The 22,692-nt window shown below is 36.6% G+C and overlaps 2 protein-coding genes across 3 annotated transcripts; one reads left to right on the forward strand and one right to left on the reverse strand.

The window, feature by feature from the left end:
- Positions 1-511: 511 nt before the first annotated feature.
- Positions 512-3,803, forward strand: LOC137948297 (pentatricopeptide repeat-containing protein At1g63400-like). The gene has a single exon (XM_068794335.1). The coding sequence runs from the start codon at positions 614-616 to the stop codon at positions 3,272-3,274; it is 2,661 nt and encodes an 886-aa protein (XP_068650436.1). The 5' UTR covers positions 512-613; the 3' UTR covers positions 3,275-3,803.
- Positions 3,804-4,259: 456 nt separating this feature from the next.
- Positions 4,260-11,709, reverse strand: LOC137948114 (novel plant SNARE 11-like). Of its 2 annotated transcripts, XR_011111587.1 has the most exons (13): positions 11,380-11,709; positions 10,929-11,286; positions 10,502-10,594; positions 9,899-9,992; positions 9,701-9,738; positions 8,113-8,207; positions 7,449-7,528; positions 5,900-5,956; positions 5,698-5,790; positions 5,513-5,587; positions 4,933-5,138; positions 4,625-4,668; positions 4,260-4,534 (listed from the first exon to the last, which is right to left on the reverse strand). XR_011111587.1 is itself a non-coding variant. In XM_068794066.1 (11 exons), the coding sequence occupies exons 2-11, from the start codon at positions 11,000-11,002 to the stop codon at positions 5,049-5,051; spliced, it is 789 nt and encodes a 262-aa protein (XP_068650167.1). In that variant the 5' UTR covers positions 11,003-11,286; positions 11,380-11,709; the 3' UTR covers positions 4,783-5,048. The 2 variants fall into 2 exon arrangements, 1 of the variants encoding a protein (XP_068650167.1); XM_068794066.1 differs by lacking the exons at positions 4,260-4,534; positions 4,625-4,668 and having other exon boundaries at positions 4,783-5,138.
- Positions 11,710-22,692: the final 10,983 nt, after the last annotated feature.

Consider the following 22,692-nt stretch of genomic DNA (forward strand, 5'->3'; position numbering starts at 1 on the left):
ATAAATACTTGTATTGATAAATGTAAAACATCGAAAAATTATTCATCATTCTTATTTTATACCAACAAGTTCCGATCCAACCTCAAAACATTCTTCAAGCTCAAAATAGAAGTGGAAAGAACCCTAAATGTAGTATAGAAAGAGAAGTGATGCAGAAGGTCGACCAGAAGGAGATTGCAGAGAAGGCTGTAGATGAAGCGACTGTGTCTAACAGGGTAAAACTCTTTCTCCATAAAAAATCTATGTAACTGCACTACAAATTCTTTTCCTCCTATTTGCACTACGTGCCTCTAAATATTTGAAGTTTTGAATGACAAAGAGAAAAAAGTGGGTCCCGCGATGGGGTGGCCCCATTTGATTCTGACCAATAAAGGTGCGACGAGCCTAGAATCTTCTTACTCCGCGAGTGTCTACCGTCAAGTCCCGGGAGACTTGCGCAATACCGTGCTAACTGCGAGTCATTTTGGTCTTAGACATATCAAGAAATCTCTTTTACACCGGAGACCCCGACTGAAGCAATGCGCCCAGGGCTGCGGAGGGTAGTACTCACCCATCGCGCTGCCCGCCGTTAAACCGACCGGGAAATGAAGCGGCCAAGTTTGGTACCCCCCGGATGTCTGCTATCTCGCACAGCGCCTCCGTTTGTCCCAAGGTACGCGCCGCGTCCCCTTTACCTCTTCTTCTCCCGTTGTACGCCGTAAATTTCTTCTCGTCGTCTCGCACCTCTAGCTTCGACGTCCTCGGTCAGTTTCTGCCGTCCAGGAGAACCTCGACGCCACCTGGGAATCCCGTCGAGCTGTCCACAGTTATCGTTGGGTTGTCCAGAACCATAAAAAAGGGGTCTTTGCATCACCTTAAAGAGTTTACGTCCGAATTAGCCCCAGTCTCACTTGTGCGAGTATTGAAATCATTGTCTGGAAACGAACGCCGCTCCCCGGTTGCTCTCGCTTTCTTCAAATTAGCGCTTCGAGATTTTTCAAATTGTTCCTTGCAGACATGTTCGCTTGTTGTGCATCTTCTCTCGTCGGGCGGCCGGAGATTTCTTGCCCAGGATATTCTTTCTTATGTTGTTTCCGTTTTGGGACCCCAGAGGGGGCATCAAATGTCGGAGTTGATGTGGAACTCTCGCCTTGCCTACTGCACAGATTTTTCTGTGCTGGACGATCTTTTTCGGGCTTTTCTGGGCGCCGGGCTTGTTTCCTCTGCGTTGGAGATTTTGGGTAGGATGAGGAGTGAAGGGTTGAAACCTAGTGGGTCAGCCTTGAGTATCTTGATGAAGTTATTGCATAAAAGGGGTGAATTCAGTATAACTTGGAAAATATTTAGGGACATGTTGCGCAAAGGGCCCCGTCCCAATATCCGTGCTTTCAATACGATGGTACTTGGCTTCTGCAAAAGAGGCGACCTTCGGAGAGGTGAAAGTCTCTTGCAGATCATGCCGAGATTCCATTGTAACCCTGATGTCTTCACTTATAACATTATTATAAACGCCCATAGCGTCTATGGCCAATTCAATGACGCCTTTGAAATGTTCAACTTGATGAGTGGTATGGGTTGTCTCCCAAATTCGGTTACTTTCAATACTCTTTTGAAAGTTCTCTGCAAGGAGGGAAATATGGTGAAGGCCAGAAAGTTCTTGGCTGACATGTGCAACGAAGGTATTGCACCAAATGCTTTTACCTACAATACTATTATAGATGGATATGTTAAGGCAGGGGATTTTGATGAAGCTAATTTACTCCTAGTTGAAATGAGAGAAAAAGGATTCAACCCAGATTGTTTTACATATAACATTCTTGTAGCAGGTCATTGTAAACATAGTCGAGAGATGGAGGGTGATAGATTGTTAAAAGATGCTCTAGCAATAGGGCAACTTCCAGATCAGAATGCCTTAGATTTGTTAATTTCAAGGTTTTGTTGGGCAAATCAGTTAGATGAAGCCATGGAGCTTTTGTGGAATATGCTTGAGAATGGTGTTCCACCCAGTGTTTTTGCATTTAATTCTGTTATTGCAGGTTATAGCAAAGCTGGATTAGAAGACAATGCTTATGAGATTTATCATGTTATGCTGAAGTTGGGACTGACGCCTTCCGCTTCCACATGCAATTCATTGCTTATGGGTTTATGCAGGAGAAGGAGGTTAGAGGAGGCTGAGGATCTAATGGATAACATGGTGGAGAAGGGGTTCTGCGTAAATATATCTGCTTTTACCATACTAATTGATTGTTATTTTAGAGTAGGTGATAAAATGGGTGCACTTCGCTTGTGGGATTGTATGAAGCAGAAGGGTATATCTCCTGATGTTGTTGCCTTCTCAGCTTTGGTTAATGGTCTCTCGAGAGGGAGTTATATGGATGAAGCCCATGGAGCTTTTGTCGAGATGTCAAACAGAGGGCTCTTACCAAACAAATTTACGTACAATTCATTGATTTGTGGATTTTGCAAGGTGGGCAACTTGGGTGAAGCATTAAAGCTGGAAAGGGAGATGAAATTCAATGGACTCCTGCCTGATATCTTCACAGCCAATATAATCATCCATGGATTCTGTAAACAGGGGTTGCAGATGATGGCAAATAGTCGTTTTATGCATATGTATAGTATCGGTTTGACCCCAGATATCGTTACATACAATACCCTAATAAGTGCTTCTTGTAAGGCCTATGGCCTTTGTAGTGATGCTGAGGAGTTGTTGAGAAAGATGCTGGCTGATGGTTGGGAACCAGATATCACTACCTACAACATATGGATAAATGGTCTTTGTGATAGCCATGAGATGAGCAAAGTGGTGAAAGTGCTAGATGGGCTTCTTTCGGTGGGTGTTATTCCAAACACGGTTACATATAATACAATGATTCACGGTACCTGTGCCGACATACTTGACCGTGCAATGATCATGACAGGGAAGTTGCTTAAGATGGCCTTTGTTCCTAATGTGGTCACCGTGAATGTTTTGCTCACTCATTTCTGCAGGCAAGGGATGGCCCAGGGGGCCTTGATATGGGCAGAAAAGTTGAAACAGGTTTCCTTTGCTTTTGATGATGTTACATGTAAAATATTGGAAAGAGCTTATCAGGAAGCAGAAGAAGCTGCGGTATTTGCCCAGCAGCCATCAGAGAAAAGCCAATATTTTGAATTTCTGATGCACATCACTTTTGACTACTTGTGCAATTACAAGCCCCCCAAATATAGATCACCAATGCTTGTAAAAGTGATTGACCATTGCGTTAACAAGTATTTTGGCAGGATCGAAGCAGAAAGTTGTTGCAATCATTGAGCTGTATCACTTTGGTTGTGGCCATTTATCATGTCTTTCCTAGGTTTTATTGGTTCTTACCTGCTTTTGGCCAATCTTGAGAACCTACAGTTCAGTCCAGAAGTATCAGAATTTAAATCTGACCAAAAACTCAAATCCAAGCGCAAAGTTCTAGAAACTCTCATTTTCCTAACATAGAGAACCCCCTTGCAAATTTGTGAAATTGAAGCATTACAGACTTTCAGTCCCTGTTTTTTAATTACAGACCTTCAGGCATTCAGGACATTTTCTTACATTCAAAGGGATTCTGTTATCTCCCCACAAATTTGACCAAGGTTGGAGGGTTTATTGTCATTTGCATTGGAGCAGAAATCATGTATGATTTTAGAAAGGATCTTCAAAATCATACAAGATACAAATGGTAAACCAAAAAAGTGCTGCCCAGGTATGAAACGTCTTTTATTCCCTCCTCTTATATAATTTTTTATATAGAAACTTACTGGAACTAAAGTTGCACTCAAGACTTTTTAAATAGCAAGTGAATTCAGATTTGAACCAAATTAGTCATTGACCCAGAATGGTGGAGAAAGGTGGTAGAATCCGATTTAGCCAGTTTGACAGAAGTCAGTGGTTTAACCAGTTAACATGTAGATGATGTCTAAACTAAATTTTATCACATGATTAGCATTGATAAATTATGAAGGTTGGCCCCTCATAAGAAGGACTTATTTTAAGCTTATTTTTATGTTTTTCTTAGATTTCCTCGATTTAAGATTCAATTCGGCCAAAATAGACTTGTGAAGGAATGGTTTTCTCTTTGGAAGAATGAAGGTGGCATTTGAAAAGTACAACCAGGAATAGTTACTACACTTAGGAGAAATTTAGTTAAACATTAATCAGGTGTTAGTCGAGTGGACGGCAATTAGGACTTACTCTTGATTTTGAACTATCCAAACAATCTCTACTTCCTCCCTTCTCTCCCCCAACGAGTTAATCTCCTCTTTTTTTCTCTTCTCCCTAGTCTCTTCCGTCTTCCTTGCCCTTTACTCCTGTCCCTATTTTCTCTTTCTTCCCTATGAATCAATTATAGACAGAGGGATTGCGCTTGTTAATTTTTTCCAGCCAGCAATAGGACTGGTTTAACCATGACTAGCTAATGCCTGCTTTGGGTACAACAACCTGCATTTCTCACACGTTTGAACATAGAACAAACTGAAGCCTCCCCTCTGGTGCAGGCAATTGAAGAGGGCTTCCCTGCAACTCGTCTTTTCCAAAATTTGTCTGCAATCATTTCTGGCTGATATTAGTGAAGAATCAGCTATGCCATGACTGTTTTTAAGACCTCGGAGACAAGAAACGAAGGTTACTCACACGTTAAGAGCTTAATGAAAGAAATACTCTCAAGTCAGTGCTTCCTGGTAAACAGAAAAGAAGTAAAGACTGAGTTCCAAGCATATCTGTTAATACTCGATAGTGGGATCGCACCAATCACTAAAATTCAACTCTTCCATAAATAGAATCACACACAATAGTAAACATGGTACAATAGAGAAAAAGAAAAAGAAAAAATCAATCTGCATATAAGCTGGCTTATCAGTGAGAAAAGATAGATGAATAACAGGTAAAAATGGTTTAACAATAAATCATTACTCGAGACATGACAATGTCGTTCAGGATACCTCTTTGTTCATCTGAAATTCCTTGGAAAGTTCAGCACCAACAATTAGTAACCTCCACCATTCATATCCAACTTTGGCAATATTCTACAGGTATAAATATGCTTCAGTTTTTGTTTCTAATGCTGATCCCAAAGGAGTTTCCTCTTCAGTGCCGGGGGTGCCAGTCCAGGAATATCTCGAATGTCTTTGTTGTTTGGGTTCACAAGCTGGAATATCCGAAGTAACTTTAATAAATATGTAACACATCCCAAATCCAATATAAATGGGCAGTTAGGTAATCATCTGCTCAGAAATATGATTTTTGAAAGAGGGAATATTTGAAGCATTGTTTCAAAAATAATTTCAGCTAATGTGTATGATGTTAGAGCTGATCAATAATAGTGTACTCTGTGGCTATTCCTAACACATTTATATATAGATAGTGACTTATCAAGTTGGGAGAAACCAGGTTCATCTTGTACTCTGAAAGTAAAAGACATACAGGAAGTAACCAATATCTCTAAAAAAACACATACACAAAATAAAAATAAAAAAACTTAAAAAAAATGAAGACAGTGAGATGAAAGAACGAGAAAGCAACCTTCACAATAATGATAGCTATCACCCCCAGGACAACAATGAATAGCAGGACCATGATACAACGATCAGTTGCAACCTAAAATCCAAAATGAAAAGATATAAATCAGCACATGATGAAAGAAGAATCTAACAGAACTTTCAAATAAATAAGGAGAGGAACAAAAATAGAGTATTAAGAAAATTAACCTGTCTGCCAAGTTCCTTAACAAGTTTAGAAGCCTTTTTTATTGAGAAATGGATCGAATCCAACTCATTAACTATTCTACTCATTTGCTCTGTCTGACAATATAAAAAACAGGGATCAATCAAATAAGCAGAACATGGAAAAAAGAAGATAAACTATGACGTCCAGAAAACAAAGAATTTCACGTCCTATTAATTTACATGCCTGTGCCTGTAGAGCAGCTGCTGTTTCTGCTCCAACATTGATGGTATCCTCCACAACCTGTAACCCACAACATCAGAAAGTGTTAAATTGGATTAGAACGAAAAGATAAAAACAGGACAGCCACTGACAGGCCAATAAAGACAATGTTTTTGACAATGACACAACTCTTGATGTATGCCAAGTGATGTTCTAAGAAGCCTCAGAAGAATGAAAACTATTAAGTTGGGTCCAAGGTCCATCCCCTTTCCCATCTAATAAACTAATTTTGTACTCACTAATCCATGTGGGAGTATTCCTTAACACTCTCCCTGACATGGAGGCCCTCTTTTGTGGTTCTACAAGTGAATAATTTAGGTGTCCACCCTCTTTTATAGCTCTACAAATGGATATTTTTAGGTGTAGGCCCCCCTTTGTGGCTCTACAAGTAGATTATTTAGGTGTAGGCCCACATATAAGTGCCCGCTATGATACCATGTTAAGTTGGGTCCAAGGCCCATCCCAAAATGATTAGCCAACTTAAGAAACTCATTTCCCATCTAATAAACTAAAGATTTTTGTACTCACTAATCCATGTAGGACTATGCCTTAATAAAGACAACTAAAAAAGGTTTGTTAAGAGAAAATTTTGTAGCTTAAACAAAACAAAAAACTAGAGTCTAGCTGTATTTGATACAGTTCAATTCAACGCAAGGCTTAATTGGGAAAGCATAATGGATTCAGAACTCAACTGTAAGAGCAACTAAGCAGGAAATATTTCCAGTTCATAGACCTTCAACCACAACTGAGATTCATGGATATTTACAGTGACAATGCAATAAGAATATATGTTTTAAATATGGGATAGTTACATACAACACCCTAGAAATTTGTAGAATTGCAAAGTACACCTTGCTTTTGATGTTTATAATCTTTGCCATCCATCATTGCTGCTTAACTCTATCTAGGATAAGAATGACAAAAAGTATCATAGTTAAAAGGCCATCGGTGTATCTTCTATAATATGAATTTTAAGGCACCACATGTTTAACGTGGAACAGTATATAACATTTCACTTATCTATGTCCAAAAATGGAGCTCTTTTCAATGTGAAAATGCCCTCTGATGTATGATTCATCCCATATTAAAGTGTAGTACAACATTTTAAGATTGGGCCATCATATATGCTACCACTTCCTTCCAAACGAGGCACATATTAGTAAGTGGATTTGCTACACGATTTGTATACAAGCTGAAGTCACCTCACATTAAGCGAGATGGTCCATATGTCCAAATTATAGAAGAGTTATAATGGTTTTTGAAAGGAGATTCAATCATTTTCTACCTCCTCACAACAGTTAACTAGCAGAAATAGTTGGCAGGGGGTGAGTGTATCTAATATTCCAAATCAAGGGCCACAATAGTAGTCCACATTCCAAAAGTGTGAGTGTAATTTCACAATTTTCTGGGTTGTATACAATCAAATCTTGTATTCATCTAAGTGCAAAAATGGTGCAAATCCCACATCCCATTTCCCAGTAAAATATTAAGGAAGGATTTGGAAGAAGATAACCTTCTTGGACCGTTCTATTGCTTGATCTGTCTCATCCATCATTTGGTTTCCATTGTCAATCAACTGCTGATTGGTCATAGCTGCACAGTCACGTTCTAATTCAGTAGCAACATAAATAATTCAAACTGCTGAAAGAGATTTCTCAGAGTTGAATTAAGGAAAAGAAAAGCAAAAGAAGTAAAAAGAAAACATATCGGGCCACACACTTAGACTCAAGAAGCCAAAGTACCATTTCTATATCCAAAGAAACGTGAGCTAGCTTCAGCATCAACATACTTGATCTATGAATTTTAGAGTGCCAAGCAGGATTCACACAAGTGATTTATATGCTGCCATCAGGAGTGGGATATAAAGCCTCTGACCTTCAAAATTGCACTACTTGACTAGGTTGCAGCTTCAATGGCATCTAGGATCTGTGATTTTTTTCTTTTCATCTTTTTGGAAGAGTCTCTATGGGCAAATTTTATTTAATGATAATTGCAATCAAGAGCATAAGAAAGCATAGTGCCAGGTCTTCTAAACTATGCTAGGAGAGGTGAAAACGAAGACTTGGATTACGCAAATATTTCCATATAAAATGCTGATAGACAACATCAATGGAACAATTACATGAACAAGAAACACTCAACTATAAAAGATCTGACACAGTAGGTGATATGCTTACATGATGCCAGTAGAACATTCTCCTCACCAAAACCATCCCCACCACCAGGTCCATCAAAAAGATCAACTCGCTTGTTTTCAAGAGTACTTGCATATCTACGGTTCCATCCACAAGAAAGAAGTTTAGAAATGACTTCCGAATGGCTGGATTGAGGAAAGAGAAACTTGCAATTATAAACTTCCTGCACCTATAACTCCTTCCATAAATCTTGCAAAGATCCACTTTCATCTTGGAACCTTTTACTGATTAACCATTCCTTTTTGTTTCATACTTATATGTGATCCTGTGTTTTCTTTTATTCTTTTTCATTAAAAAAGAATTTTTTTGAAAGAGGACAAGAAAAAAGCTTCTCAAAATCGATAAGGCACTAACAAGCATGTGCAACTTACACAGAGCTAACAATAACAACTAAACAATCATTATTTTACAAGTGTCAGATCTGCCATAACAAATACGACACATTGGACAAGGTTTTAAAGAGTATGAACTTCCTTTAAAGAAAGTAATTCTTGAAAAATTTTACCTGTAATTTGACATTTAAAAAATAATAATCGATAACTGGAACAGTACTGAATGAAATCCTCTAGAAGCAGGCAAAATAAATTGTGACAACAATAATGATACAGCAACATGCTCCCTAAATTACATCTATAACACCCATCAGCCAGTTTGGTATACCTGGAGTTTGATTAGAATAACGCAGACTCACTAATAACTGGAAAGGAGTATGACGCTTCAAATAGAGGATCAAAATTCATGGTAATCACAATATTAAGAAGGATTCTATCTCAAGCTATTTTCAAACTTGTAGCATGTCATATGATAACCTAGACAAATAAAGTACAACTGAACTATCTTTCACAAAAGAAGAAACACTGATATCTTATCAGGAGGCAAAATCCCGGACCCTTCTCCTCATGCACAAAAAAGAAATGGAACCAAAACATTCTACCTGAATGGAAGAAAAGTAATAATTGAAACTTGGAACAGAGAGAACAGGTACGACAATTGGAATATCAAAGGCATGGTGATATCAGATGGATCCAAACTCTAGATATTTTTAAGCTTATGGCATATTGCATCATAACCTAGAAGAAATCAAGCACAGAACAACTATTTTGCACTCTCAAAGACAAAAAGATTTCTTATATTTTTGGAACAGAATCCCAAGCCCTTATCTTCTATTACCAACTTCATCAGTCAGTATGCTAATATACCTGCAGAATAACCAGATCATGTTTATCTTCAGTAGTTCTGAAGATTTTAGGCAACTGACAAGCATGAAACTAAACCAATATGCATGTCAAATTATCTACAGAACTATGAGATCAATGCTCAGAAAGCATGAACTCATGTTTGAGGTACACAAGGAGAAGAAGAAAAAACAGTTGGGAGTTCTCTGTGTTATATACATGAAGTAAACCTTTATGCCTCTACAGTAAGGACTATATCACTCAACTGAATCAAAGAATGTCGATTTTTTTTAGAAAAGAAAGAATGTCAAAATTAAGACAAGCATAATAGCTATTGCTACATAAAATGAAATATAGTTAGAAATACTGTTTCATAACCTGAGCTGATTACTTACTGCTTCTTCAGAGCAACATAGGAGTTTAATTCTTTAATCTGCAAAACAAAATGGCATTACGCAGTTTCAAGTTAACCAATCACCGCTCAATATAATTGACTATCACCAAGAGAACATGAAGAAATAGTAAACAAAACAAAACCAACAGGAAATTTTTAGCTTTTAAAACAGTAAAGAACCTAAGGTGTGGCAAAGCACCATTGACTGTTTCTTCTCATTGAGCAATTTGTTTGTTTCTGGAGAATTTCTATCCTCTTCTTCCTTAACTTCTCTGTCAAACTCCTTGATGAGCCTGGAATACAGATTATAAATTTTCTCAGGTAAATGATCTTCCAAATGCAAGACATACAACTGGTGAAGAGAAAAGATAGACAAAAGAACATAGAGAAAGAGTCGTCTCCTAGTATGTTTTATATTTAGTAGTTGGTCTACTTCCAAAGTTCATCCCCGTAGACTACAAATTTCTGAAACAGATAAACTGGACCTAGCTAATTTTATTGAAGAGAATCTGAAACCTTAATAAAAATCTACTTGATGTCTTGATCAGGAGCACAATGGGTGGGAAAACAGAATAATCTGAAATCTTCAGGTTCAGACTAGGTTAGCAACAACGAATTCAGCACTAAGGATAGCTCTTTTAAGAAAGTTTATACTATGTGTCCTACCATACCAGCATAAAACTTGAATGAAATTCAAAGTGGTGGGAAAGTCGTAAGTAACAAATATCGGTTAGTACCAAAAAAAAATATTGGTTGGTACCAAAGAAGACAGTCAGAGAAAAGGAGCAAGACAGTAGCCTACCTCTTACAATCTCGCATCTTTCCTGTAAGTTCCTCCAGCTGCCGACTCTGTCTACTTGCATCTTTAATCTTCTCCAGTTTCTGGAACCCATTTCTGTGAGCACAGACATTAGCTAACTGTTACCCACTACTAGTTAAATGAAGCGAACGAAGCCAGGATTATTTGAATAATCCGGGTAACGAGACTGAAACATTGTTTTCCCAATTTTTTTCTTCCTGTTGTCCAAGAGTTTCCGGGGAAAAAAACTTGCTTCATGCTTTAAATATAGCAAGTAAAACACCACAACAAATTGATCAAGGAGACCATGAATATAATAGAAGTCTGCACTTCTTGGAAAAGACGTTCGTTTGAAATACAACATACGAATCTCCATTATTACCAGAATTTCGCCAGAAGACGAAAACAAAGGCAAATTTAAATTCCTTACGATAACGCTCGGATAATGTCGCTGATCTGTCCATCGAGGCTGGCTAGCTCATTGCTGATTTCTGACAAATCCATGTTCCGAGTCAAACTTCCCTAGACCGTGGTTTCTTCTCACGCAGAATGACGCGTCCAACACGGAGTAACCGGAATGCCGATATCCAACATCAAATAACGTGCCCCTACCACATAACAATCAACTCCGATCTCCACATTGGGTACATAATATAAAAAATGCAGGATCAGCTCCTCCAAAGAGACAGCGCCACAAGTCTTCCAATCATCAGAATTCACAAAATACAGCCTGAAAAAAGCTTCGGAGCTCCTATCCAATACTTGAATCCAAAACGTCCGATGTACACCTAAAAGAACCAATTCCAAACCGCAGCAGAATCATTCAGATCCCACCTCTATCATAACAACAACAACAACACATTTCAAATTTCCAAATGCACCTGGAATCAAATCGAAAGGAACGATCTCGGACGTAGGATTGGGTACGCTGACGCCGAAAAACCCGCAATAAGGCAACCGTATCGACGAGGTATGGTATCTATTATACAGAATGGGAGATGGGAAACCAATATCAAAACTCCGATGAAACGACCGGCAAAACTGAAATGTAGGGTTTTAGAAGGCGGGCGTTTTCGTGATCCGACCAGGTTCCCTAAGAAGAGGGAAAGAAAAAAAGAAAGAAAACGGTCCTTGAGATATACAGAGAAGCAGTTTTAATCTCTCGAATGCCGAATCGAATCTTCGCTTGTTTTGTCTAAATTTCTACGTGGTTTGACTCTTTGGAAGAGGGACGTCAGGATTGCCGCTTGGTGCGGAAACGGCTATATTTATTGGCCTGTTAGTGCTGAAAGTGAAAAAGTACTCTTCAGCGGTGAAAGCGACCCACTGTTAGTGCTGAAAGTGATAATTTCATCGGTGAAAGTGACCGCAACCTGTTAGTACGAGCTCTAAGTGGTGAGAGAAAGTTCCCTCCCGCTCCAATATTTGGATATTATAAAATATTTTATTTTATATATTAAATTATAAATAAAAATTATAATTTAATTTTTATTTATTTATTATTTTAAACAAGTTAAAATTTATCTTAGTTTATTAAAATAATAATTAACTAAAATTAACTTATAAAAATTAAATATATCATAGTAATTTAATATAGTAAAATACCTATTTATATAAATTCATGATTTTAATGTTATATTTGATTTCTAATTTAAGAGTGAGAATTTAGATTTACAAAAGTAAAAATTTGATTAAGTATTTGGATATTATAAAAGTAAATATTTATTAAATTATTTTATTTTTTTATATCTAATTAAATAAATATTTTTATTAAATTTTAAAAGTTATTTATTTATTTAAATTAATTTAAAATTTATTTTATTTACTATTTTAAGAGTGAGAATTTAGATATTTAAAAGTTAAATTTTGATTAAGCATTTGAGTATTATAAAAGTAGAATTTATTTTAAGTATTTTGTATATATGTAATTAAATAAATTTATTTATTTTATTTTAAAAATTATTTATTAATTCAGAAAAGTTAAAATTTATCTTAACTTATTAATTAAAAAAGTTAAATAAAACTATCTTATAAAAGTTAAATCTATGAAATTATTTTATTAATATTTTTTTTGTACTTTCCACTATACACTAACACAAAAAAATTTTTTACACTAACTTTCTATTGCCCACACTAACCAAAAAGTAATTGACTTTTACTTTCACTAGGTAATTCACTTTCAAATAACACTAAATCCCCTCCCCCTCCCCATTATATCATGGGGCCACTAATCGATAGCTGGTATCATACTTTTCTACAAAATTCTAAATCCTCACTCAATTATATTCATAAATTTTAAAATTTAATTGGGTTTTGAACTGGGCAAGTTTGAGTCTGTACGCACTTGACTCTTTTGTTGGCCGAATTCCTTCCAATTAGCCTCGAGTTCGGGCATTGAACCATCATGTCCCAATTTAACTCAATCAACCTAACTCAAATTTGTAGGTATTCTGAGTTGGGCTCGAGTTGGAAAACCCTGATTATGTTGAAATAATAATATCGATATTTAAAGCATTTTGAACTATTTTTAGAAGAAAAAAATTTTGAAGTTTGGTTTCCTAATCACCTTAGTATTACTTAGTATATATGTGGTAAACTCTTTATTTAAAAGTTTAAGTTTCTTAAACTTAAAACCACAATGAAACATAAATGTCTATATATATTATTATAAAATTACCTTCATACCCTTTTTACAAAAGAAAGGTGTAATCAATTCAATCATTATTGAAGGTTATGTTTATTATTATTTGTCCCCATACCAGCAAATCTAACATAAAACCCAGCCTCTAAAAACTCGTCACATGATGGAGATAGGGTTAGATTTTCAAATCCATCATGGATTTTTTAGGGATGGGTTTTAGATCAAGTTAATAGGGGTTTGGATGGGTTTAAAAAAAAAAAACCAACCACATTTTGGAGGGGATGGGGTTTCATTCTCATCACAAGGGAAGGGGGTTGGGTGACAAAAAAACCCTAGTACAAATATGGGTTAGAACGGATTTTCTTACATAATATTATTAAAAATTTTACATATGCATTGTTAGGTCTTATGAGAAACTAACCTAAAAAGGGGGGAGTGAATAGGTTTGTTTGATTTTACTGTGAGTTTTCAATTCATTTTCAAAAATGACATTTAAAGTTTTTCATTCTCACAACGTAAAAGAATATTTGTCTGTTTAATTTCAATCTTTTTGTTCCCAAATAGGTATAATTAATCAAACATCTTGTACATATACTCTTCAACAAAATAGGGTAGCAAAGCAGAAAATACATTTGTTGGAGGTTATTCGAGTTTTACTCTCGTCTCTTTTTTCTAAATGAATATCCCTTTCCCTCTTCCCACTCCAGTGTTTTGGATGCATTTATTTGGTGCATAACCTTTCACTAGGTAAAAATGCACTTGATCCCAAGTTTTTTAAGCTCTTCCCACTCCAGTGTTTTGGATGCATTTATTTGGTGCATAACCTTTTACTAGGTAAAAATGCACTTGATCCCAAATTTTTTAAGTTCATATTTGGGTTATTCTCGATAATATATATATATGTTAGCATATTTCCATATATGGAAAGAGTTTCTATCTATGTTACTTTTTTAAGGGCCAATTATTCTTTTCCAAAGCATCTACACTTGAGCCATTGGATAGGCCTTTTTCACATACTCGAGATTAGCAATTGTTGGATCCAGATCCTCCCTCCACATTGGTTGACCAATCATCTACTGCATCTACTAGTTTTGAGGTTAGTGATTTTCCCTTTTCTCCTACTACTTTTGGACCTTCGCATGATGCTTAGTCTTATTGGCAACCACAAAGAACCTCGCTTTTATGTCCAAAATAAGGTTACAACATATCATCGTATTTCTATTTTTATTTCTACTCATCGGTTCTCCTTAGAGTGTTGGTCTTTTCTTGTTGTCTTTGTCTATTGTGTCTTTTCCCATAATCATGAAGAGGCTTATGACATCCAGGTTTAAAAGTTGTCATGGAAGAGGTGATGAAATCCATGTATAACAATAACACTTGAGAACAGATTTTTTGTTGCTTGGAAAGACACTTGTGGGTTCTCAATGGGTTTTTATAATGAAGCACAATCTTGATGGCAACATTACTCAACTTAAAGTCCACTTAGTTGCTAAAGGATTCGCTCAAACTTATGTGATTGATTACAATGAGACACTTTCCCAAGTTGTCAAAATCAAGTCTATAAGGGTTCTCATTTCTCTTGTTGCAAATTTGAATTGCTCTATCCATCAACATAATGTTAAAAAAAATGTCTTTAAACATGGTTATCTTCTTGAAGAAGACAACCACCAGGTTTTGAGGTTAAGGGGGAGAAAGTTTGTAGGTTAAAAAACTTAATTTATAGAGTCAAACAATCACCGAGAGCATGATTTGATAAATTCAACAAGGTACACTTTTTATTTGTCAAGTACTCTAGTAATGGTGTAGTGTTTATGGCCATTAATTTAGATGATATTATTATTACTAAAGTGATAATAATGGTATTCACCAGATAAAAGAAGGGTTTACATAAAGTTTTACAAACAAAAGATTTCGGTCTTCTGAAATACTTTCTAGATTTTAAAGTGCTACAATTTCAACATGATATTATATCATCTCAAAGAAAATATGTAGTAGATTTACTTTTAGAAACTAGAATACTTGGACCACTTGATACTCCAATATATCCAAATATGAAGCTATACACAACGTCTGACAATGCGATAGATGTTGGAAAATTCCAAAGGTTAGTTGGTAAGTAAGTATATTTGATTATGACTAGGCCAAATATTTTGTTTGTCATGAGTGTCATGAGCGAATTTATGCAAAAACCTCAACTTTCTCATCGACAAGCAATTGAGAGGATTTTGAGGTATTTAAAAAAAAAAATCTAGGACGAAGGCTATTATATAAGAATCATGTGCACTTAAACATTGAGAGATTTATTGATGCTGATTGGGTTGGTTCTTTTGATAGTAGCCAATCCACTTCTAGTTTTTGTACAATTGTTGATGGAAATTTAGAGACTTGGCAACAAAAAGTAATGTGTAGTAGCCAAATCAAGTGCAGAAGTAGAATATATACAGCCAATGAGATGTTATGGCTTAAATCTCTATTAACAGAACTTAGTCTTTCAATAAAAAAAAACCCTTGTGCAAGTTCATGCTGATAATAAGTAGTCATTGTCATTTCAACATATCCAGTATTTCAAGAAAGAATCAAACACATCGAGATTGCTTGTTACTTCATTCGAGAAAAAAATCAAAACTGGAATCACTAGCATGCATTACAATCTTTCTAAAAGTCAACTTGCACATATCTTCACCATAGAAGTTTTGGAAGGGACCTTTCATTTGGCCCTTCCCAACTTTCTCAAATTAAGGAGGGTGCCCCTCCTTCCACTGTGCTATGTCTAAAGACTAACCAATGACGGTGTCCCCCTCCTCCCTTATCAAAATAATTTAGTAGAGTTATAATTTAGTCTAGTTCTTCATATTTTTTGGGCATTTAACCAAGACCTATCGGGTCCCTCAGTCAAATTTGAACCCAACCCGATCCTTAATTAGGTTATTTGAATAAACATGAATCAACCCATTTATGACTCAACATAGGTTCTATCAAATAAATAGGTTAGGTTTGTTGTGGTCACTAGGTCAATCAAAATTGTTTAGGGTTTAGGGTTTAGTATCGAAATAGTGCCTAATAGTTAAAATATAAGACAAAATTAAGCTTTATTATCATATGCTATAAGATGGTTAGCAAAAAAGTAAATGGTTAGCCAAGCAAAGAGATCCAATAGGTTTGTGTTTTATATTAACAAGATCACTTGTATCTAATGAACATAGCTAGATATGGAACCCTATTTCTCTTATTCTCATTAAATCATATCTTAGTTTTACATATGCTTGTGTCTCTTCCTCGATTACTAACTTCTTGTACAATTATATGTTCAAGAGTGTCTTATGGACAGATGTCATAAAAAACAGGGATATGAACCTTCCGAATTTTATTTATTCATTAACTTTCAATCAAATGACTTTGTCTACTAATACTAATCAATTGTCAAAATCAGGATAAAAGTCTATTTCTGGCTGATTGATGGATCTTGAACATGTCAAACTTTCCAATTTATTGCTCCAAATTGACTCAAATCAGTTTTCTTTTTCTTTTTTTTGTCTTTTTTTTCTTTTGTTAGCATAAGGAGAATATGTAGAAATATTAGAGAGTACACGAGCATAGATACAGTCATCCAAAAAAAATTAATGGAAGAATCTACTGTTACTGCTATTGAAACCAAAGTGGAGGCTCCATTTCTCCAAACTCTGTTAAGTCGGGTCCTCTTTAATCGGACGTTTGAACAGGTTTAGATAGATCATACGTTGGGTAAAGGTATGGTGCCCAAGAGTAGTGGTGTGCAGTCACCATTAATGGAGGATTTTATTATCAGTTGATGTCCTCTGAGTTTTTCCCACCAAGACTCGGTACACTCTTAAAACTCGATAAGCTTGTATTGATACATAAGACTGGAGCCATTAATGTGGATGGACGAAGCAGTTTTCATGAAAGATTTGAAGAAAGTGATTGACTCCTTGCCGTCAATGGTTAGCTTTTCTTCTTCAGTGATCTCAGATCATGTCCAACATTGTTTTGCCTTACTGGGCAAGGAAGCTGCCCAGAAAGGATACGTATCCTACTAAGCTAAAGGATAACTCTTATCCTCACTAGTTTAATCTCTTTGTAATCTATAAATTGAGCTCGTCTCCATCAATGTAAATACAAAAGATTTTTTTCTCTATATGGTATTAGAGCAGACATGAGACTTTGGCGACATCAGCGTCTTCTCCCTCTGATCGATCCAGTTCTTTCTTCTTTAGCGCCACCATCTCTTCCACGCCAATCATCTTTCCTGAGGGCAACGACCATCTACTACAAGCAGCGCTCATATTTTGGGCAAACACTTCTACCGCTTGTCTAAATCGCAAACAATGCATCCATTGGCAAACACTCTTGGTCGTCGATCCTCTCTGTCGCTCTGACGAATTCCTTTATTATCATCGTCGTGAATGAACTTTATTATCCTCAGTCTTTCTCCTCTCTATCATTGCCGACGTCATGCCACTGAGGGCCTTCCTTCGCCGCTATTGTTGCCTGTCTGCTGCTTCTCGAGGCCTCGTTTGACTTTTTGCCCATGGTTCCTAAAAAGACTCTAACCACCATTCTTAATGCCCATGACCCAACTAAACCTCTTACGGTGATCAACATCCAAAATTTTATCAAACTCACATCCACCAACTATCTTTGTTGGAAGCTTCAAATAGAAGTCATTCTTATTAGTTATGATCTTTACAAGTTTGTTGATGGCTCTCACTCCGCGCCCTCAACCACAAAGATAGTCAATAATCTCACCGCTCCCAATCCCGAATACCATATATGATTTCGTCAGGACAAGTTAATTTTTGGTGCTTTTGTCGGGTCTCTCATGTCGTCTCACATTCCTCTTATCACTCAATCACGGACCTCTCATGAAGCCTAGAATACTTTGGCCCGTACTTATGTTTAGTCTTCACATGGTCACATCAAGCAGATAAAGGAACAACTCAAGCATGCCACTAAGGGATCTCAATCAATTTTCGAGTATATGCATTTTATTAAAACATGTGCTAATGAACTTGTGCCCCTAGGAAAACCTATGGTTGAAAAGGATCTCATTGAGAAAATTTTAGATGGATTCAACGATGATTACAAACCACTTGTTGATATTATCAATGGCCATGACACGCTAAATTCTTTTGATGAACTGCATGAAAAACTCATCAACAAGGAACTCTCGCTACGTGTCCATCAAACTCACTTCTCTCCACTTCCAACTTCTCCAAATCTAGCCAATTGTTGCTCCAATTCCGGCAAGTCAGGAAATTGTAATCAACGACAGATCCTACCTCAAGTCTCACCAACATTGTCACTCTGGATGGTCGATCTCAGCCTCGACCCTACCTGGGTCGTTGCCAGTGGTGTCATGAAAAAAGACACATCGTTCCATAACGTCATGTCTTTTGTCAAATGCAACTGCTCTTACCAATGCCCCAAGCTCCTCGCCAACCACCTCATTGGCAACCTCGACCCTACCTGGGTCGTTGCCAGTGGTGTCGTGACAAAGGACACATCGTTCCATAATGTCATGTTTTTTGTCAAATGCAACTGCTCTTACCAATACCCTCCTCGCCAACCACCTCACTGGCAACCTCGCCCTTCAGCACCATGACAATCATGAACACATTTTGCAATCGGCAACTCTTCTATTGGTTCTACTTGGCTTCTGGATAGTATAACATCACACCATATTACCATCGACTTGAGTAATCTCTCTATTCACAGTCCTTATGACGACAATGACAACATTGTGATTGATGATGGCACGGATCTCCCTATTACTCTACTGGTTACAAATATCTCTCTACACCCTCACACATTTTTTTCTTAAATAATGTTCTTTGTGTTCTTACCATGCAAAAAAATCTAATTTTTATTTCTCAATTCTGTAAATCTAAAATTACTTCCATTGAATTCTTTTCGTGTGAAGGATTTTTGCATGGGGGCAACACTTTTTGTAGGGTCAAAGTAAGGATGGTGTGTACAAATGGTTGTCGTCCTCAGTCCAATCTTCACTGATAACCACCTTTTCCAATGTCAAAACCACTTTGTCTGTATGACACCATCGCTTAGGTCATCTATTGTCTACAATTCTCAGGCACATAATGTCCACTCTTCAGTTAGATTTATCGCATCCTCTAAATTTTAATTTCAATCGAAATTTTTGTCAATGCATTAAGAGTCAAAAATTATAATTCTCACACTCCTCTCTTATCTCTTTTTCCCTCTTGATATTATTTTCTCAAATGTATGGACCTCTCCTATTTCTTCTATTGATGATTTCAAATATTATGTTTTTTTTATCACTTTACAAAGTATTTCTAGTTTTACCCTCTAAAAAGAAGATCTCATGTATTTGATATTTTTGTCCGATTTAAATATCTTGTTGAAAACTGTTTTGATAAACAGATTAAAACACTTTATTCTGATAATAAGGGGAATATATAATAATGTCATCCTTTTTGGTTACCAATAGTATTTCTCATCTCACGTCCCCTGCACACCCCCTGAATACAATGGGTATTTTGAACGACGACATCGTCATATTGTCAAAAGGAGCTTTGTCTTTTTTTTTTCATGCATCCATGCATCTATCTTACTAGTTAGATGCATTCTCCACAGTTGTCTATCTCATCAACCGTCTACCTACTCCCACTCTTAATCTTATTTCTCTATATATCGAACTTTTTGGCACTCCTCCTAACTACTCTAAACTTAAAAGTTTTGGTTGTCTCTATTGTGCGTGGCTCAAGTCATACTCCTCCCAAAAACTCACTCCTCGTTTATCTCCTTGTGTCTTTCTTGGGTACTCTACTACTCAAAGTGTCTATCTATGTTTTGAACCCACCACCTCTCGTCTTTATAAGTTATTTCATATTAAATTTGTTGAGCCTATCTTTCCCTTTACTACACTTTAGTCTCACATCTGACACACTCTCTCACTGGTGCTCTTCTGTGTCCTTCCTTCCGATTTTTGGCACATTAACCACAACTTTGACCTATTCGCCCTCAACAAGCTCCATATAAGACCTCCCACCTAATCCCACTCCACTACCTCACCTCCCACATTGATTGACCCTCACCTACCTACCTCCCTACTTCCAACCCCTCTCTTTCCTCTTCCCATGTTATTGTTACATGATCCCAGCTTTCTCCATTTGTCTATCGTGAACCCACAACTGTGACACCTTCACCAATCCCAGGTGGCATCGGGCTATGTCTGATGAGTATGATGCTCTTGTTCGGAATGGGACATGAGACATTGTTCCCTTGGATCCCTAGTAGAATCTGGTTGGTTATGAATGATTTTTCCATACTAAATATTTATCTGATGGATCTATTGACAGGTATAAGGCTTGCTTAGTTGCAAAGGAGTTTCATCAACACCTTGGGGTTGATTATCATGACGTCTTTAGTCCCATTGTCAAGCTTACCACTATTCGCATTGTTTTTAGCCTTATTGTAAGTTGTGGTTGGTCACTTTGACAACTTGATGCAAATAATGTGTTTCTCCAATGTACCTTGTCTAATGATGTTTTTATAGCACAACCATCTGCTTAATTGATCGTGATCATCCCCACCATGTCTGAAAACTTTGCAAGGCTATTTAAGGTCTCAAGCAAGATCCACGTGCGTGGTATCATGAGTTGTGCTAGTTTATTATCACCTTTGGCTTCACCAACTCTCATGCATATTCCTCTCTATTTATCTTTCACATAGGTATTGTTGTACTGTATATTTCAGTCTATATGGATGACATCATTATTATAGGAGACACAAACTATTACAACATTCATCCACCTTCTTGCTCAACGATTTTCACTCAAGGATTTTGGTTCTTTGACTTACTTTCTCGGCATTGAAGTTGTTCATTATTCTCAAGGATTACTTTTGTCTTAACGTCGGTATATTTTTGATCTACTGGCTTGCACACATGGCAAATGTACAAAATCTACACTCACACTTCATTCTGGCATGACACTTTCTAATCCATCTAAATATTGAATTATTGTTGGTAGTCTCCAATACTTGTCACTTATGCACTTTGACATTGCCTATGCAGTAAATAAGTTATCTCAGTTTATGTATTGCCCTACTATTGACCACTGGAAAGCTGTCAAACAATTGTTGCACTATCTTTGTGGGGTTTTGGATCATGGTATTGTCCTACATCGGCAATCTTCGTTATCTCTCTATGTGTTCTCTGACGCTGATTGGGTAAGAAACAAAAATGATTTCACTTCCATAGGTGTCCATCTTGGTTACTTAGGTCGCAATCCTATCTCTTGGGGTTTTATGAAGTAACAAACTATGACTCACTCCTCTATAGAGGTAGAATATCACTATGTTACAACCACTGTAACTGAGATCAGTTGGATTTGCTCTCTTCTCATTGAACTTGATGTTTTTCTTTCAAAAAAACCAGTGTTTTATTGTAACAATGTCAATGCTATAAATTTGTGCTTTAATCCAGTATTTTACATTTGTATGATACATGTTGTTTTGAATTACCACTTCATGAACAAATTTAGAGTGGCATTCTTCGGGTTACTCATGTCTCTTCGGTTTAATCTCTCAATAATTTTAAATTAAGCTTATCTCCATCGATGTAAATACCAAAAGATTTTCTTCTCTCTATGCAAGTGAGGACCTCTGGACCTGTATTCTCTATAGCTTCTTCGTTGATGCATAGTACACCTATTTGGTCGCAGGACACCGGTGCATAAGCAGCGGTCGGTGTGTCGGTATATATATTTATGGTGTATCGTACTGTGAACCTACAAGTGTTAAGGGTTTGATTTGAAAATTGGATATTGACCCACTCGCATATGAGAGAGAGAGAGAGAGAGAGAGAGAGAGACTGTAATGAATGAGTGGGAGAAGTCAGAAGATTGGGGAAAGTAGGACGCATTCAAACAACATCTAGCTGGTACTGGATGATGCACCATAATTGTGTTTTTCATCCATTGGCACCAATTCTTCCAGCGGTTGGTTGGATTAACTCTTAATGGACAGACGACATAGCCAAGAGAGTTTTCAAATTAATGCAATTAATTATTTGATTTTCATAATCAATTCAATCGAGGGATTTTCTATTAATTTTGGGTGATCATACAAATTAATCTCTTGATTTGTCATTGATTATCTAATTATTTAAATAAATTAAATTATAAAAAAATATATATATAATTATCTCTTAACATCCCCCTCCCAGTTGATTTGGAGTAGAGAGAAAATTCAACTTAGCATTGGCTTGAAGTAACCTCCATCTTTATGAAAGGGGAGCCATGTTAGCTCGTTGTCTTCCTCTCAACGAACCACAAACTAGTGAAGGAAATTTGGCAATCGATGTGTCATTTTCTTATTTTTTTAATAAAATAAGAGGATAAATGATTGGAAATAATTTTTCTTTCTAAAAAATATTTTCATTTTAAATCAAATAGAACAAATTTGAAGAAATAATGGATTTCTACATTGATGAAAAACTTAAATTTTTTTACCATTTTCGATGGATTTTGGTCAAACGAGAGGCAGAATCTTCTAA

This window comes from Aristolochia californica, unplaced genomic scaffold, assembly GCF_029961685.1.
Source record: "Aristolochia californica isolate CCGP_79_NKW_82.1479 unplaced genomic scaffold, dmAriCali1.0.hap1 SCAF_13, whole genome shotgun sequence".
Taxonomy (NCBI): Eukaryota; Viridiplantae; Streptophyta; class Magnoliopsida; order Piperales; family Aristolochiaceae; genus Aristolochia; species Aristolochia californica.